The following is a 17868-nucleotide window of genomic DNA, read 5'->3' on the forward strand; positions in this document are numbered from 1 at the left end:
TAGCTGTTTCTCTTGGGCACCACCACAGTGCTGACATCAATGAAACTGCTTTTTCCAAGAGCATGCTTTTAGTGAAATTGGTGAAGCATTCCCAGTCACACGTTTATTTGACTGTGGTCTGACTGATAGATGGCAGTAACTCATGGGTTATTTCTGGATGGGTAAGGTATAAGCAGGGAGAATGCTACTCGTGGCTTATTTTAGGATATGGTTTAATTTCAGGCTGAATTTTATCTCTGTCATGAAGCCAGATGCTAAAGTAATGGCAATATATCAAGTAAGTTGTAAAATATATTTAACAAAATGCTGCTTATTTTATATGGATTTTTTTTATCAGATTACTTCTACTGACAACCATATCCACAGAATGGCTGCACAGTGCCTAGAGCTCCAGTAATAACCCAGGACCCAAACGCATTAGACACTGAAAAGCACAGGGAGATGAACCTGGGAGTTTCTTTGGGTGACCCTCCATTTCTATCCCAGGAGTTCTACTCATTCAGGAACCTAAGGAGCACTAGTTATTTAAAATATTTTAAGCATTATTTAATTATCATCAATTTTATGAAGGGTTAGAAAAGAATTTGGAAAACTACGAAATCCACAGTGCAACTCTGTAAAGAGCAGACCTCAAATCTGACACTTTCTTGAGTACCAGGAGACCATCCATTCTCCTCATTTATCTGTAACCGAGTTTACTGCCTTGAAACGGGAAGCACAAATTCTCCAGTGAGCTAATTAGTGTATTTTCTAGCTTACATATAGCTTGTGCTTCTCAGTATTTCCTGCAGAATTACCATTTTAGTTGTTTCCAACATACTGCTTCTTACACAGTTTGTTAGAGGTAATGCTAGTTCTCCATTTATCTAAGTCTAGTCTGCCCTGTATCGTCCCACTGCTAGAAAAAAAAAAAGGAGGAGGACCATACTTCAGGAATGTGAGACTTGAAGAGCAAGAGCTATGCCAATGAGAAGAATCAGCAAACTTGAGCTGTCAAAGAAATGTTGTGATTGCAGGTCAGATATGATCCTTGGATGTACAAGACTACCAAGCAGACTCCATGTGTCTGCTTCTTCATGTCACCACTACAAACACTGCTGGAAAACTGTCTTCAGCCAGCTGTCCCCGTTCAAGAACAATGCTGACTATATTGGGGAAGGAAGCAAGGCTGGAGTGGAAGATTGCCAATTTACAGAGAGTGACTCTGCAGGTGATTTGAAAGTAGTCTTGAAGTATTTACGCACAGGAGAATGCAGCATGTCTGTGGAGGGCTCTCAGTCTAGCAATCACAGAACAAGAACCCATGACTGGAAATTAAATAAATCCATACAAAAAATATTAACAGACAGGACAGTTAATTATGAAACAACACACTTCTGAAGCAGTTTTCCCATCACCAGAGGGCTCTAAATGAAGCAGGGGCGTGATGTTTAAATCAGCCCTTTTTCACAGAGTCAAGAATTAATGCAAAAAAGTCAATCAATCCAAGCTACGCAGCAGGTCAGTCAAACTGAGTATTACACATCAGGCGACTCTTCCTCACCTTATAAATCAATGTATCAGTGAATAAGAGGTTGAAGCACAAGCAATATTGGAACAAAACCTCTAGAGAGAGGTTTCACCTGGAGAGAAGGTGAACGGACAAACTAAGGCTCTTCTGAGCCAACATCAGTGTGAACTGTGCACCCTAACAATCCTAGGAAACTCACTGACTCGGGAAAAGGTCTTCAGCAGCCTGCAGCAACCTCTGCTGCAGAGGTTCCCAAACTGCTGTCCAACTGATCGCCTGCCAATAGCAAGCACAGACTTGGCTGAGATGATGTTCTCACTGCTTTTTGTTTCCAGCTGTTAAATTCCAGTAAGAAACACATAACATAATTCAAATATTTTACTCACACTGTTTTTCCCATAAGCAATTGCTCTAGTTGCGCAGGGTCTTGAAAGATTAAAAAATACAGATTAATTTGATTCCTGTGTTGTAATACAGTCCATGCTAAAGGAAATACTTGAGTTCCCATGTATTTGCTTTAGCTGAAAACTGGGAGGAAGCTTTGATGCAAATGTCCATCACAATGGAACTCAATATTTGACTGGTATCTGTAAATACTAGTATCATTGCTGCAAAGATGAAGCATGACAGCATGCTAGCCAAGCTGCAGGTTAACGTAAACAGCACAAAAGGCAGAAATGTCAGCATGTAAGTGAACACATTGAATTCTGCAAATCAGAAAGGAAAGTCAAGATAAACTTTTCTATTCCAACTCTGTTCTTTTACACCAGAACAGTCTGAAGTATCTTCAGCAACAAATAAACTTGCTGGGAAGATGAGCCAAATTCAGCCCCAGTACCCGGCAACCACAGCATTGCTCCCCCTTCTCAAAGGAAACTGCCAACTTCCTCCATCCCCCTTCAGCTTGTCACCCCTAAGTAACACTCTTTGGTGTTCAAACCTGTGCAAAGATCGATTACCACCTCACGACAGCTGAACGCCTCTGTGTGAGTTACAGTTCCCAAAGAGAACAAGATGAGGCATGCCATCCCCTGAGAGAGAACTGGAAAGCCATCCTTCCACATACCAATTTCAAACCAAGGATCAACTGCCACACTAACCTGCTATTAAGGATTATACAACAGTAGTTCTTTTGGCAGCAGATGACAGTGTTTCAAAACAATGACACTCTTCATTAGATTCCACTGTGTTTCAGAAAGCAAATACAGACTTAACGGGCCCTTCCAGAAGCGTGGTAGCAACCGACAAAGTATATGAGATGCACAACTCTGATCAGTAGCACAGTCATTCTTAAAGCACACAACTGGGTCAGCTTGGATAACACAAACAGCCAAAAGTCCTCTTTATCTTCTAAACACTGAAGGTGAGGGAGGACATTTTTATTGGCTTTCCTTACAGACTGTGCTTACCGGTGAAAAACTCCTGTCACTGAAGATCACATCCCTGCTTCATTAATATTTTATAGAAAAAGTGAAGATGCTGAAAGCTAATTCTTGCTTTTTTCTAATCTTTGAAAGTAAAAGGAAGAACGACGATGATTTTTTTAGAGACACTTGAACCCTCTTCCATGTAGGACGGGCTCTCTCTGCATGTTTATGGGCTACATAAACAGATGTAACAGTAGAATCAGTATCTGAACCATCTCTGCATGCTGGAAACATGAGTTCACATCTCCTTCCAGCCTTGACTGAAAGCAGTCCCTGCTCAGCCCAGGTGTGGATAGCCAGCTGGCTAGCCTGCATGAGTCCCAAAGCTGTGGACACAACACTTGCCAAGGGATGTGCTGCTGAGTAAAAGAAGCTGGCATACTTGAACTGGGGAACACTGGCTCCTCTGTCATAAAAAAGTTACTGAAAATAAACACTGAGATCAACAGCTGAAGACAATCCGGTAATTCAGAGAGCTGCTCTATCGAAAGCAGTAAGAACTTTTTTTTCCATCTTATTTTCTCCCCCTGGTTCTGTTGAGGAGGGAAGTAATGGAGCGGCTTGGTGGGCACCTGGCCAAGGTCAACCCACCACACAGATAAACACATCCTTCCAAAAGAAGAAGGATAAGCGGAGGACTACGGAACTAAGCCAGACAAGGAGAGGAAGCCTTAATACCCAGCAAGGCCACAAACTTCATATACAAAACTCAGCCAGTTTTCAACTTGCTGTTTGTCCACAAAACACAAACAAGAGAAAGTAATGATCCTCTTCAGCTCTAAAGGGCACTGTGAAGAAAAATACAGAAATCATTTAGTAAAGAGGATTCTTGATTCTCAGTTACCTTAACATACAGGGCTACAGATGCATCCTAGCCTGCTACAGATTTCACAGACTTCCTTCTTTTGTCCTTAATAATGCTTACCCACCTCTCTTCCAAGAAGCCTTCCCTGAGGCTGATCAAGCCTTTCAGGTGAGAAAAGCAAGAGCCTTCCGCATCCAGGCTCAGCTCATCGAAATCGCTCCTGGGCTGACTCTAACACTCTCAAATGCAACACTCGCAAAGGCCAGAAGTACAACTGCTTCCTTCGTATGTTCCTCCTAGTTCAGTAACTACAGGTACCCCTCACCTGAGCCACACAGAAATCCTCTTTCTCCCCAGACCAGAGGTTGGACATGTACTTATCACTCATCATGGAGATCAGAAAGGCACATACCCAAAACTTTTTCTGCACTCTGTTCTTCGCAAGCAGTCCCACACAGCAGCTCCTTGCCGATGAGAAGCTACACAGACCTACCAAATGAGCAAGCACAGAGATGAAAAAACAGGGTACATGAAGTCTGTACGTGTTTTGGAGTGCTCTTATTGTGTGAAGTTCCCCTCCCTCTGTGAAAAGAGCACAATTCATTCCTTTTCTGACCCGTTTTTTTAATCAGAGGCAAACATAGTAATTATAGTCTGCCCGATTACAAATGAAATTACAAATCTGTCCTTAGGGCACAATAGTGTCCCCACCTAGATGTTATCAGTCTCAAAATCTCATTTAATCTTGACAGATGTGTAGTACCAAGGCACCACTGCAGGAAGCTCTACAAGTAAATTAATTTTACAAGTACTTTCTCCGCAGCATTCCCATGTTCTTCCAAAAGACTGCTAATTCATACAGCATTTCTGAAGCAACCTACATAATTTAATCAAGCAGTAAAATAACTGAACATCTATGATGACTCTGAGCTTTTGCTAAGTCTCTGGCTTCTCTTTGATAACCTGTCTCAGCTTTATCAAGTGATTCCAAAAGCCTACATTATACCGTTTTCCAACTGTGTCAACTTTTTTTCTTCGGAAACTTCTTACTACCCCCTCCAAGCAAAACACAAACCACCAAGTTCATTTGGGGAAAACAAAGTCATCTTTCCACGGTTGCTTCAGTTCACTGTTTTTTAATACGTTAAATCAATCCTGCTGATATAGGAGACTGTTCCCTGGCAGGAGTTGAGGAGGACACACATAGCACTCTCTCTGTACTTGTCTCAGCATAGACAGTACTCAGAAGGAACACACATGAAGTGACAGACCTACTCCATCAGCTGTGACCTGGAAGAAACCTGTCAGCCTGAAGGGTGAGAGAACATTAACAAACAACTAAGACAGCATCATCAGCCAGTCTCTGTTATCCCAAAACCATAGCTGAGTTGCTGACCTGACAATGAACCTTCCCCCTGGCTGGGACTTATCTCTTCAGGGAACCTCAAGGATCTCACCAGTGTAGACTCGAAGACTCATTCAGCAGCACAGTCTTGTGCTCTGTTGCAGATGAGCAAACAGTTTGGAACTCCTGTTACAAACCTTTAAAAATGTTTGTCCCAAGCAGAGTAGTACAACAGCCCTGGTTCACTGAGAAGGACTTCTTTTCCAGCATGTTACCTGATCTACTGTAGCCACTAAAAAAAAGCTGACCACACACTCAGCCAGCACAAAGCCTCCTGTGCAGCCACAGAAACGCCTCTTTCTAACTGCTTTCAAAACAGCAATTGAAAAAACTCCCAGCCTGGCTCTGAGCGTCACAATGTGGGAAGACAGTAGCTCTCTGCATGTCCTAACCTTTCCAATATTTGTTCTTGACCTCAGAGCGCACATCGATTTGTGAGGACTGAAAGTGCTTTTTATTACTGTCTTTGTTAATATCTACTTGCTACGTGTCTGCAAAGAAAAATGAGTGGTAGATGAGTAAAACATTGTTAGTTTTTCATCATCCGTTCCCTCCTGATTGCTCAAGTTTAGCAAGCAGAGTTTTTTAGCCTTGGCTCATAAAACTGCTAGTGCAGTATTGCAAGAGAAGTTTAAATGCATGTAAAACAAGAGGTTAAGAACCTACCTAATCTATTATCACATGAAAAAAAATAGGAAAGGTTAGATTACAAATGTGTCAAAAGTCTTAGAAAGTCAACAGCATTACTTCTTAGGATCAGAAGTGAGGAAGTCCCCAAATTATTGCAGGCTACATACAGATATTTAATCAGATCACAGCAAGTAAAGCTTTTTCCAATTTGTATAAAATTTGCTGATAAAATATCACACACATCTGCTGATGATTCCAGCAACGGCATACCCACTCTCTATTAAATCAGCCCATTTCAAAACCACTGTAAGGAGGATACCAATAAACACCAGACCATGTGTGAGATGTTCTGCTCAAGATGTCTACAGTCACCAAGTGGTTAATGGTATGGGCAAGCAAATGCCTTCTAGAGGCTAAATTCGTATTATTAACCAGAAAGGACTTAGCAGAAGAACATCTGGTATCCTAGTCACCACTTAGCAGTGACACTTTCAGGTATAGGAAGCATTCTGAAGAATAGAGAAAAGGGGGGTTGTGTCTACTTGAACCACTTAATAGCTTCAGGCAGCAAATGCTCATTTTTATAATTTTTCCATACCTGAGTTCTGTCTAGCCCTGTCAGCTGCAGCCCTGCTTTTAATTACAGGTGTAAAAGGTCTGCTGACCACTTCTGCCTTCAGAGAGACCCTGTACACCTGTTTGTACATCCCTTTAGGCAATGTTTTATTCACCATTTTTTAACAGTCACGTGGAAATGCAGCATCCCAAAACACTGAAAGACACAAAACAGGCACTGCCTTGCTGACCTGCCCTTAAACATCACTAGTGCACCGACTGATGCTTGCGACATGAAGCGGAAAATGAAATCTGACTCCTGCCTCAGTTTCCAGACAGCAGAACTAACAGATGATTTACCAGTCTGGCTTGCTTCTATGTTAAATTCCTCTTTCCAGCTTCACTCAGCCACTTGTATTCAACGATGGGAATACAGGAACTGAACTGGAAAAGCAGCTTCCAGGGTCAGCCTCAAGCTAACTGGTGCTCAGAACACCTGCAATTTATGTTCAGCTGAACAGTTTTTTCTTTAGGGAATGAACACATCCCGACCTAAAAGCACACAGAGAGAATAACATTATACAATTGGAACTGAACAAGCAACGAAAAAGAAACAACTATGCAGCTATTACGGATATCTGTTCTTAAAAGGTCTCAGTGAATACTGCACAGGGTGCCAGAAAGGACATGATTTAACCAGGACTTGAAGCCCTAAATCTTGCAGCCCTTTCCTGTGACTTCAAAGGCCACTTATGTCTTTGCATAGTCTTGAAATGGAATTGCTTTGTAATATCCAAAAAGGCGACTTGGAGAGATTAGAAAGAAACATTAGAAACACCTTTGCCAACATGTTCAGCTCTTCCTTTGAGGGGGAAAAAAAAAAAAAGGTCTCTCAGCTAAAGATGGAGAATGCAAAAGAAATCAAGATCTACCAAGATTATTTATTTTTAATTGCAACTGGTTCTGTTTATTAACTTTCAAAATTACCTAAGCAGTCTGTCATTTACTAGAACTTATTCTTAGATGTTATTATTGGTAATTGCTGTGTTATGATTACAAAGCACTGGCATAAATCTCACTCAGCACCTCTTTGGGTTTCTGAGGTCAGAATATTCACATGCCCTTCTCTGACCCCATGTTCCTAATTATTCGCCATGCATGCCTGTGTGCAACTCATCACCAACTGTAACAACCCAAACACCAGCTGAATTCAGCTGGTCTGGAGATTTTGGTATGCTTTATGCTAAAGCATTGGTCTGCAGTCTTTTGAATTTACCTTCCTTTCTAGGTTACTTTAGAAGCCAACAAGAAAGTTTCTCTTGTTATGTACTACGCACTACAACTGATGCAAATGCCAAGAGGAGCGTGGTCCAAGTAGTAAAGTATGAGTTGATTCCCACCCACAGCTACCATTCTCCAAAGGAGATGAGGAATACCGATTTCAGCAGCAAACACTGCCCGAACAGCTAAACGCTTCCTCCCAAGCCCAGCACGCCACCGGGATGCAGCTGTTGCTACCGCAGCAGTGCGGGCAGCAGCTCGCACCAGAAAGGGGCAACCCACCCAGAAGGTCCCACAGGCCAGACCTGGCCACCACAACTGCCAAAGCTGGACCACCCCAGCTGGAAAGTATTTTGGGGAAGTGTACCTTCCTGCAGGGTTCAGCGAGAATTTGCTTCCTGAAAATCTAGCAAGAATGTATCTGGGTTTACTTATTATGCCAATGTTAACAGGCAGAACTACAAGGCCTGGGTCAAAGCCAGCTAATCCAAAGGCCTGTTCTTAAGTAAACAGTGGAAAACCACTTTACTTCAGAGCCTCCCACAGAAACCCGTACAGGAAATCTCTGTTTTACCCTTTCCTCTGAACCAATTGTGCCAAGCAAGGTTAAATGATAATCTTGTAGTAAGCGTATATGCAAAATAGTAAGCTTTGTTTGAAAATATCTGGAATGCAGCTGGGAGCTGTGAATACTCTGTATCTAAATTAAGCTCAGTTTGGATCATATTATGACTTCAATGACTTGTTTTTAAATAAATCGCTTGTGGTGAAAAGAACCAGAGTGGTAGTTTTGGAGACAGCAACTCTTATTTACAGGACAAGTAGAACACAAGCAGTTCCAGAGTACATTGTGCCCACAGATCTGTTTCTACTAACTTACTTCACTTTGGAGCCACCTTCAAATCTCAAAAGAATCACATCTCCTTGGGCCTCCCTTTCTTCTTCCATCCACCTACAGAAGTTCTGCCCACACATCCTTTAATTTAAAAAGATAAAACAACAGGTTGCTCCTGTCCCGGCATAATTTCTATAGGTATCTCACTACTGTGACTCCTGCTCTCCACATTTAAACAGGCTCACACCTTTGCAGAATTTGAAGCAGTTTTATCTGGTATGATGCACTTGGTAAGAAGCCACTTGTTTTCATGTTTACATGTCGAGAGAAGGTAGCATGCAGATAATCACAGTGGCATTTCCAACCTCCCCAGTTTAGTCAGAACTTTGTCTCTAACGAAACTACCAAAAAAGGGCTGGCTGTGCTGGTAAATCTCACAGCAGGTATTCATGCCCAGAGGGTGGTAAACTAAGGTCACCAGCAAGCAACAAGTTTAGCCTCTAGCATCCTGTACCAGACTTGAAAAAGGGATAGGACTAAGAGGGCTGGCACTCAGCCATTCACTACTCTTAAATTTGGCAGCCCAACTGTCCAGGAAGTAAAAGCAAATCTGCTTTTGACCTTACAGTAAGGTGCACGCTGTCACACAGTCAGGTAGTATTTAAGATTCGACACAGACTGCTGTGGTTTTTTTGAGCTGAATTGCTCAGGCCCCCTTGATCTCATGCTGTCATATAAAAAATCAGTTTCTTCTAATATAGTTTCATACAGGCAGGTCTCCAAAGCACCCCTTTAGCCCTGCAAACACATGCATGAGACGTAATGACTATGCTTATGTAGGCAGGTTTAGATTATCAGTTGCATACAGTGGCTACCTTGAATACCTACGCAATTTTTTCCAGATGTTGCTTAAGGTCTATTTACCCTACGTGAAGTTCTATTTATTGTACATGCTGGACTCTCTCTGTGGTTGTGTTAAGAAAGCAGACTCATATTATACATGCTCTCTATGTAGAGTACACAGTCCAAGGTTTTAGGAACCATTCCAGTTAAGGAGTCACAATGACTAAAAAGCAAAACACAGCTCACTGCTACGAGCATCATAACCATGACACATAAAAATAATTTCTTTAGTAGCAAAACCCAGACGTTTTAGAATAGGAAATATTTATATGAATGTGCACTTTGAAGATACTCAAAGAATAAGATATGCTTCAGCAGAGAACAGCCAACTTTTGAAGACTCAAAGACTGTGGCCATTTCAAATACCATTTCAAATTATATTCATGCTGCTGACACTATAAATAAAATTTAAAAAGTAGATGCAGTACAGACAATAAGTGAAGAATTCCCACGCGCTGACTTGGTAACATATCTCATCCCAAACACATCCCGAAGAGCAAGACAAGGCTTCCACTCCCAGGCACATTCTGTTCAGTTTTCTGTCCTATTATTCTCACTGCTAAAGAAGCCACAGCTGTTTTATATCAGGACACCCAGTGTTCATGAGCCACCCCGAGGCAAGGACATGGCATAGAGCAGGCACTGCGAGCTCATCCCAAGGTACATCACTCAGGCTGTCCTCTGCTGACATATAGCACTGTCCTCAGTTTCCCTCAGAGTAGAGCTGAAGTGCCTTGCTCTCTTCATGGGTTTACGCTGGATGGCATAGAGTATTTCTTATCCTGAGGCAATCAGTTACTGAGGTGTTCTTTCACAGGAGTGAAGACAAGGCATGGCCCTGCCAAACAGCAAGCCAGTTCCTATGACAACTTTCCACTGCAGCCTGGCTGGAGACCATTAATTCACCTTCCCCAGGCCAAGCAGCTTCTACGTGGTAATGTTATTTGGTTCATCACAGACCTCTGTAGGATTTTCACCAGTGGCCAAGCAACGGCAGGTTGCATGGTACTGAACCACCCAGATGCCACAGCACTCCCCAATTTCAAATTCCTACAAAAGAATGGGTTCGCTGAATGTGACTGCGTGACCCTGCTTCTGTCTCTTGGCCAGGATTTTCAGGGCAGAGCTGCAGTCGGCCTTTCTTCCTGCATCTCCTTGCAAGTCAGTATCTACAATTTCTGTAGGATTCAAAGGTTGCAGATCATCTCAGTTTGTCCTGGAGCACCACAATCCTACTCTGCAGCCAGCCCGGGGCCCTCCCCAGATAACAGCTCATGCTGCAAGCTAACTAATCATCTGTCAGTTTTAACCGAAGCATTATTTTATTAAGCTGAACTGCAAATAACAGGTATGATGTGAGCAAATAAAACTATCTGCTTTTTCAATAAGCATCAGTTAAACATCGTATTCTAATAACTTGCTTCCCTTTTACTTTGGACACAAAAATACTATACTAGTGTATTTTTAAAGGAAATAAAACACGCCTTTCAATGTTTCCTTGAAGAGTACAATACCACAGCATTTACCAGTAAACACTACACAAAGGTTTCTATTTTTTCAAAAACAATCATTCCCCTGGAAATTAAAAAAAAGTCTAGGATAAATATTTCTAGTGGTTAAAGGAAGGGTCTGTCAACTTTCAATTCAAGCTATATTAGGAATCAAATATGACATGGAGTAACAATTCAAGGGGGATTTATTATTATTACTATAATAATAATAGTAATAACAATATTATTTAATAATAATAATAATAATAATAATAATGCCTACAAACTGGAAATTCGCCTGGGAAAATTTCAGCTTGCATCTGATTTTTGCTAGCGTATATCCTAGAAACAGTGTATAACACTAATGCTACCAATGCAAATATAGTAACAGGCTGTTAATTTCAAACCTCAGCTGAAAACATTTCTCCCATTCTTACAGTTTTTCTCCCCATTTATCTCCGCAATTGTACTTAATTCAATGGAGCATTTTAAATGTAATTCAGTGGCGCATTTTGCCATACAATTTGTTTGAATGACGCTATACAGAGTAAAGGTTGTATTGTACTATATAATGAAACTACGTCTATGCTTGAACAAACTCCAACTGCTGTTAATCAAACCAGCAAGTTCCTGAATGATCTTTTGGACTCTGGACTAATGGCAATAGACTATTTTAAACAGCAGTTCTACTCTAAAATATGTTTAGGTTGACACAGGCTGACAAGGACTGTGACAGACTTCCAGAGCTAAGCTGATCGGTTTGCAAGTAAAGCACCAGGGTTTTTCCCTCACTGCTAGAACTACAAATTCAGCATGCGAACCGAAGATCAAAACGTAGTTTTGAGTTTCGTTTCTGGTTTTCAATAAAACCATGTAGGACCTAAAAGGACCTGAAAATCTGAAGATTAACTAGTGACCAGCTGGTATATGGATTAACACAATATATTTCAGTCAGTGCCAGGATATTGTTCTACACTGACACAGGGAACCATGTGGATAGGTAAGGGTGAGACGTTTCTAAGTGACTACTTAGAAAGCATTTTGCAGTCTTTGAGGTTCAAATGATAAGTCTTCCAGAGCTAAAAAAAAAAATTAATCTTTTAAAACATAACTGGTTATGCTTTGGGAGGAATGTTCTCAGGACCACGTCAAAGAAGATCCTTAGTATCCAGCTTGGCAGCCTTTAGAAACACTACCATGGGAATAAACTCGAGGGTTTCATAATCTCAGTTAGTTCCAGGAATTTTTAAAACTGCCTGTGCTACAAGAAACAGTACTGCCCTATTAAGTCATCTAGTCTATCAGAAACCGGTGTGGGCTTGTTTCCGCCATACATTTTGCAACATCATTTTTGGCACAAAAGGGGGGATTAAAAACAAAAAAGCATAAGCAAAACGTAAGCAAAGCAGTTTTGCGCTGGCTTTTTTAGTTTATTTGGTGCCTCGCTCCTGGCTTTAGGTTATCAGCTCGAGCCTGATACCGCCGGACTGCCAAGAGCAACTCAAACGGAACAGAGCGGTGACAATGAACCCTCGCCCTGATGCAAGGCTGTCCGGGAAGCGCTCTGCCCGGAGCCGGGACCGGGCTCGTTTTCCCCAGCGAAGAGGATCGATGGCCTCCGCCCAGGTCTCCGCCGGGGTGGCGGCTACCGCGGGGGTAGGCTGCGGGCTGGAAGGCGCCGCCGGGACCCTCCGGCCCACGTGGGGCGGAAGGCGGAAACGCACCCGGCGGTGCCGGCCCCGGCCCCAGCCCCCCCCCGAGCGCCTGCCCCGGGGCACCGGCTCCTCACGCCGCGCCTCGGCCGGCTGGCAGGGACAGCGCTCCCCGGCCGGGCCGCCCTGCCCCGGGGAGCGGGCAGCTCCGGGGCGCCCCCCGCCGGGCGGGGGCAGCCTGCGGCGGGGAGCGGGCAGCCCGGCGCCCTGCCTGGGGGCGCGGGGGGTCACCCGCCGGGGACGGGAGAGGGGCCCCGTACGGGACAGGCTGAGGTAACCGCGGGGCCGCCCTGCCTGGGACGGCGCGGGGAGGCAGCGGCGGCCGGGCACGGGAGAGGGGCGGCCGGGCACGCGGGGAGCGGCCCCCGTCGGCATGCCCCCGCCGGCATCCCCTCACCGGCAGGAGGGGAAGTGCCGCCGGCGGGCACCGGGCTCCGCTCGCTGCCCCTCCCCGCCTCAGCCCCGGCCGCCGCGGCGGACGGAGCCCCCCCTCCCCGGGGCGCGCGCCTGAGGGGAGCGGGGAGGGGGCGCTCCCCCCAACGGTCCCCCTCAACGGTCCCCGCCACGCGCCCGGCGCGCGCACGCGCACCCGCACCCGCACGCGCGCACTGCCCCCGCGCGCCCGGGCCGCTCTCACCTCCTGCCGCGCTCGGAAGAACTCCCCGCACACTGCCGCAGCGCCGAGGCGGCCGCACTGCGCAGGCGCCGCCCGCGGCCCGCCCCTCCCGGCGGCAGGGACCGGGGAGAGTGTGCGAGCCCGGCGCTCGGCCGCAGAGCGGCCGCGGCAGGGAGCGGCGGCAATGTGCCAACCCGCGGAACGGCCGCACGAAGCCTCAGCGGCCCCCCCCGGGGCCCGCCGTCCCTCCGGCCAAAACCGCCGGGGCTGCACCCCGGGCCCTGCCCTCCCGGCCTTGCGCCTCCCCGGCCCTGCCCTCCCGCCTGCCTGAGCCCCCTCGGTTCTGTCGGCTGGCCTCAGTGCCGTGCAGGCTGAAGGAGGCAGAGCTTTGGTTACAACAACGCATGAATTGTTTGATTTTGGGGGAAGCGCGTCTGCGGCGCGGGCTGGGGTTCGGGGGTTCGGGGTGCACCCCATTCGCTGGGAGAAGGGTGGCGAGGAGGTCCGAGGAGTGGGTGGCACAGGGGTGATGGCTGGGGGCTTGGGGGACACCAGCCGCAGCGGCAGGAGGAGGGGGGTCCTGCCTGCCTGTCCCGAGCAAAGGTCTGCAGCCACCAGTGAGCAGGAGCCTGCGGCCCTCATGTCTGCGGGCATGGCGGCCCGGGCTGGAAAGCTTCAGGGGATGGTTGTGCAAAGCCAAAACACTGCTGTTCCCAACTGTACCACGCTGGGCCAGCACCGCCCCAAAAAGTGCCAGGCAAAACCAACCCTTCCCGGCAAAACGAACCTCCTTTTTTCTGCCCATTTCACCTGATCCTGGAGGGCTGGAAACGGCCGCAGCCCCCGTGGGGTCCTGGCCACCTCGGGGTGGTGCCACCAGCAGCGAGAGTGGCCGCCGTCCGCCTGCCACAGCTCATCCCTGGGCCGGGTGGCTGCCAAACCGCCAGCACCCGGGTCCGGCCTCCCTTCCCGTGCCTCGGCAGTGGCCAGAGGCTGGGAATGCCTCCCCTCCTCGGGCAGTGGCCTTTCTGGCCCCTCTGCCACAGTCCTTCCTTTGTCTCCCCAAGGATGCTTCCCTCGGCTTTCCCTATTGCCCTCTGCTCTGCTCTGGGCAATGAGGCACTGGAACCACCCTCCACGGCACAGGGACATGCCATCAGACAGGGCTTTGCCAGCCCAGGCACATGTGGCCCATGTGGCCTTGCTCCATCACCTTGCCAAGGGGAAGCACCCAGCAGCACCAGTCTTTAATACACACCATTAGTTCTGGCCAAAGCAAAGCCCATTTTCAGCGCCGAGCTCAGCCTGCACGTCCCAATATCACAGCACCTACGCCGGGCATCCAAGCAAGGAGTTTCACTTGGAGATGCATCCACTTGTATCTGGGAGCTCGTTTCCATGTACCTTCATGTCAGGGTCCTGACTGTCTGCATGCCTGTGCACCTTCCCAACACAACCCCAGAAGGTGCACTGAAACCAACAAGGATGACTAGAAGTGTGAAACAGCTTTTCTTTGAAGGAAAACTCAATAGACAAAAATCCTTCAGCCTAGGAAAGAGATTGAGGGGGGTGAGGCAGAGACCTGCAAAATCCTGCATGGGGAGGTGGGGGGGGATCCATGTCCAGCATTTCCACTGTGTTCCACAAGCCAGGGGCATGGAATGAAATTAGCTTGGCAGCGGCTCTGACCTGCAAACAAAGATGATGTTTTCTCATACAGTACATTATCAGACTGTGGATTGCAGAGCACAGTGGCATCCAGGACGTGAACTTGCACTGATTAGATAAGGGCCAGCTAACAGAGCGATGTGACTGCTGAGCAGGTGGGCCAGAGCCACAGACAGCCTGAACCACAGAAGTTATACCAGGGAAGCACAAATCTGTCACAGTCAGAAACAAACCCCTGAGTTAGAGGAATCCAGTACAGCCATTTTGCTATTTTTGTTAGTGTTTTTGTGTGTGTGCAATTCAGCAAATATATCCTTCTTTATATGTGTTTATCACATATGTTTTCTCCCTCATTTTGCTGCCTTTACCCCCACAGCTCTCCCTCCTGCAGGGGGTCAGACCCACCTGTGCTGCAGATCTGGCAGCAGCCCCACGGGAGACACTTGGATCTGTCTTTTTCCCACTGCCGGCAGGTATTTCCCTCTTATGCAGCTTCTGTGGTGAAGCCGGGTGGTGAAACACCTACCCAGAACATTAGTCTAATGGGGTGTGCTGGAAATGGGCCAGAAGGTGTGTATCCCATTGCTGTGTGCGCGTGGCTCAGAGGACGGCTTTTTCCTCTGAATCACAAGCCTGGGCAGATTGCAGCTCGGGAGGTAAATTGTTTAATGAGTCTTGTCAGCAGGCAGCTGCTGTACAGAAAGGATCATGGAGTTTTAAGGAGTAGTCCTGCTGTCTCACACACAAAGGCTTGATTTTTGAAGCAACTGTGAGGTATGGAATGGTCCTGCGCAATTTAATCCCTGATACAACCCACTGGGGTTCAGTAGTGTACAAATCTTGGCTATGGGACCATTCCTCTTTGCTTTTTCTCTCTGTTTTCTAGCCTTATAAAGTTTCTCCTGACGCTGTGTGTGTCCGTCCCAACAGAGATCCATGTGCTACTCAGGCATCAAGGTTTCCTGAGGCTGACAGCCCAGACACAGCCCTGGTTTCAGTTTGTGCCCACTTCCAGCTTTCCATCTCATTTCAGGTCTGACAGCTTGTCTCCAGCCTCTGGCCTTAGAATGTAATGTAATGGGATGGGGTGGGATGGGATGGGATGGGATGGAATGGAATAGAATGGAATAGAATGGAATGGAATGGAATGGAATGGAATGGAATGGAATGGAATGGAATGGAATAGAATAGAATAGAATAGAATAGAATAGAATAGAATAGAATAGAATAGAATAGAATAGAATAGAATAGAATAGAATAGAATTGAATTGAATTGAATTGAATTGAATTGAATTGAATTGAATTGAATTGAATTGAATTGAATTGAATTGAATTGAATTGAATTTGGGGAAATTGGGGAATTTGGGTCTGGGTCTTTCAAGGACTTCACTCCAGTCTGCTGGGACATGGCTCTCTTCTCCAGAGTGCAGCTGCACTGCAGCTTTCCCTTTCACTGGGAGGGCTGTACAGCTCTCAGGTTTGTTGGCCAAGGCAGGCCCCAAGAGTTGGGTCAGGAGCTCAAGGGGTTTGCAAGGGAATTGCATTTGGGTGCCAGCTACCTGAGGTGGGGGTCCTGCTGCAGCTGCCTGGAACATGGGAGCACCCCCAGAACTGGCAATTCATCCTGGGGTGGATCCCAAGATCTTGGCCACCCTTTGCTCCTCTGAAAGAAGCAGCCTTCCAGCAAGCTGGAGCCACATCCTTGCTCTGCAGAACACCAGCACTTACCATCATTTATTGACTCCAACTCCTTGTGCTCTTTCAGCTACAAGGTCCTAGCAGTCACACCAGCTGGCTCAGGTCCCACCTGTTCACGCAGTCTCCTCCTGTCTGTGTAGAAAGACTCCAGAACACCTCAACCTATTGGGAGGCAATGGAATTCAATCCCAGGCTCTTTACTCATGGACCTCAGCAGTCCCTGCAGACGCCCTTGCATTTCTTCTGCTGGAGGAGGTTGTGACACTCCTAGTGCCCCTGTTTGACTACATATGTACAGCAATGCTCACACAGCACAAGTGAGGAGGCCAGGGTAAGCTGCATTCCACATTTCCAAGACAAAAGAGAACCAGAGAAGCCTCTATCATCAGTAAGAAGCATCAGAGCAAAGTCATCAAAACAATGCCACACACATAACTAAGGAGAGCTGGAAACTTCTCAGTTATCTGATCAGTTATTTCCAGTAGCAGAAACCTGACTTAGGATCCTGTAATGCAAAGCAACAGATATCAAGGAAGTGGTAAAACATGCTTGTGTGTGAGGAGTAATCTGAAAGACCTGAAAAAAAACCCAGACCAAGGAGGGGATTTCTGCATCAGCAGTGTGAGCCAGGCAGCCCGGGCCAGGCATCGCGCCCCAGGGCCAGGGTGTCTGGGAGCCCCAGCCTGCTCTGCCATTGAAACACAAGCTGCTTGAGTGATCTAAGTGTTGTAACCTCACCATCCCTGACCTAAAATGAGCTTCAGGAAAACTGAGTTCTTCCAGGAAAACTACCTGCAAGCAGGCTGGAGTCCTGGAAAAACCTGGCACAAGCCAGGTCTCTCACCCAAGTGTGCACATAGCTCATCTCTTCCCTCTGTCCGCAATGACCAACACTCCTCACTCCTCCTATGCCTGGTGGGACAGATAATATGGGACTAAGGTGGGGCATACACATGTGTGTGTTGATCCTGTCTCAAATTCCTGACTGCATGCGTAGGACCAGACTGCTCCTGCAGTGTGGGGCAGTGCTCTGCTAGGGCTGGGCTCACCTTACTCCCAAGTGAAAGGGATGTTTTCCCCATGGAAATGCCATTCCCCCAGGGAATTCCCATCCAAGCACGGCTGCAGGGATATGGGGTCCTGTGCACTCCAGCCAGGGTTGCTTCCATGCTTGCAGGGCCTCCTCTGCAGCCACTGTTATGATTAACTTCTGATCCCAAGGAGATGTGAACCCCAGCACCACCTGTCCCCATTTGGCTGGTCCCTTTGAAAAGCCACAGCTTTTTTAGGAGTCACACCTTGCTCCAATGCCAGCCTTGGCTTGCTCGTCCTC

The 17868-nt window shown here is 46.8% G+C and overlaps 2 protein-coding genes across 7 annotated transcripts in view; one reads left to right on the forward strand and one right to left on the reverse strand.

Annotated features, from left to right (window-relative positions):
- NT5C2 (5'-nucleotidase, cytosolic II) overlaps positions 1-13277 on the reverse strand; it is a 63324-nt gene extending 50047 nt beyond the window's left edge. The window contains exons 1-2 of one of the 6 annotated variants that reach the window (XM_055802890.1): positions 13191-13208; positions 4155-4231 (exon numbers count right to left, since the gene is read on the reverse strand). The gene's annotated coding sequence lies outside the window, so the exon portion shown is untranslated. The other 5 variants (XM_027788884.2, XM_055802880.1, XM_027788886.2 and 2 more) reach the window with 5 other exon arrangements.
- On the forward strand, positions 11097-17083 carry LOC129784369 (uncharacterized). Its single transcript, XM_055802946.1, has 3 exons — positions 11097-12826; positions 15768-15870; positions 16603-17083. The coding sequence occupies exons 1-3, from the start codon at positions 12366-12368 to the stop codon at positions 16795-16797; spliced, it is 759 nt and encodes a 252-aa protein (XP_055658921.1). The 5' UTR covers positions 11097-12365; the 3' UTR covers positions 16798-17083.
- The last annotated feature ends 785 nt before the right edge of the window (positions 17084-17868 follow it).

The sequence above is a fragment of the Falco peregrinus genome, chromosome 1, assembly GCF_023634155.1.
Source record: "Falco peregrinus isolate bFalPer1 chromosome 1, bFalPer1.pri, whole genome shotgun sequence".
Taxonomy (NCBI): Eukaryota; Metazoa; Chordata; class Aves; order Falconiformes; family Falconidae; genus Falco; species Falco peregrinus.

What these genes read in the sequence shown, in the direction of transcription:
- LOC129784369 (XM_055802946.1), top strand. Translation starts at nt 12,366, where the DNA reads ATGAACCCTCGCCCTGATGCAAGGCTGTCCGGGAAGCGCTCTGCCCGG. An exon ending in CCCGTACGGGACAGGCTGAG is followed by an intron (nt 12,827 to 15,767) that starts GTAACCGCGGGG and finishes CCGTCCCAACAG; the next exon opens with AGATCCATGTGCTACTCAGG. An exon ending in AGCTTTCCATCTCATTTCAG is followed by an intron (nt 15,871 to 16,602) that starts GTCTGACAGCTT and finishes GTGCTCTTTCAG; the next exon opens with CTACAAGGTCCTAGCAGTCA.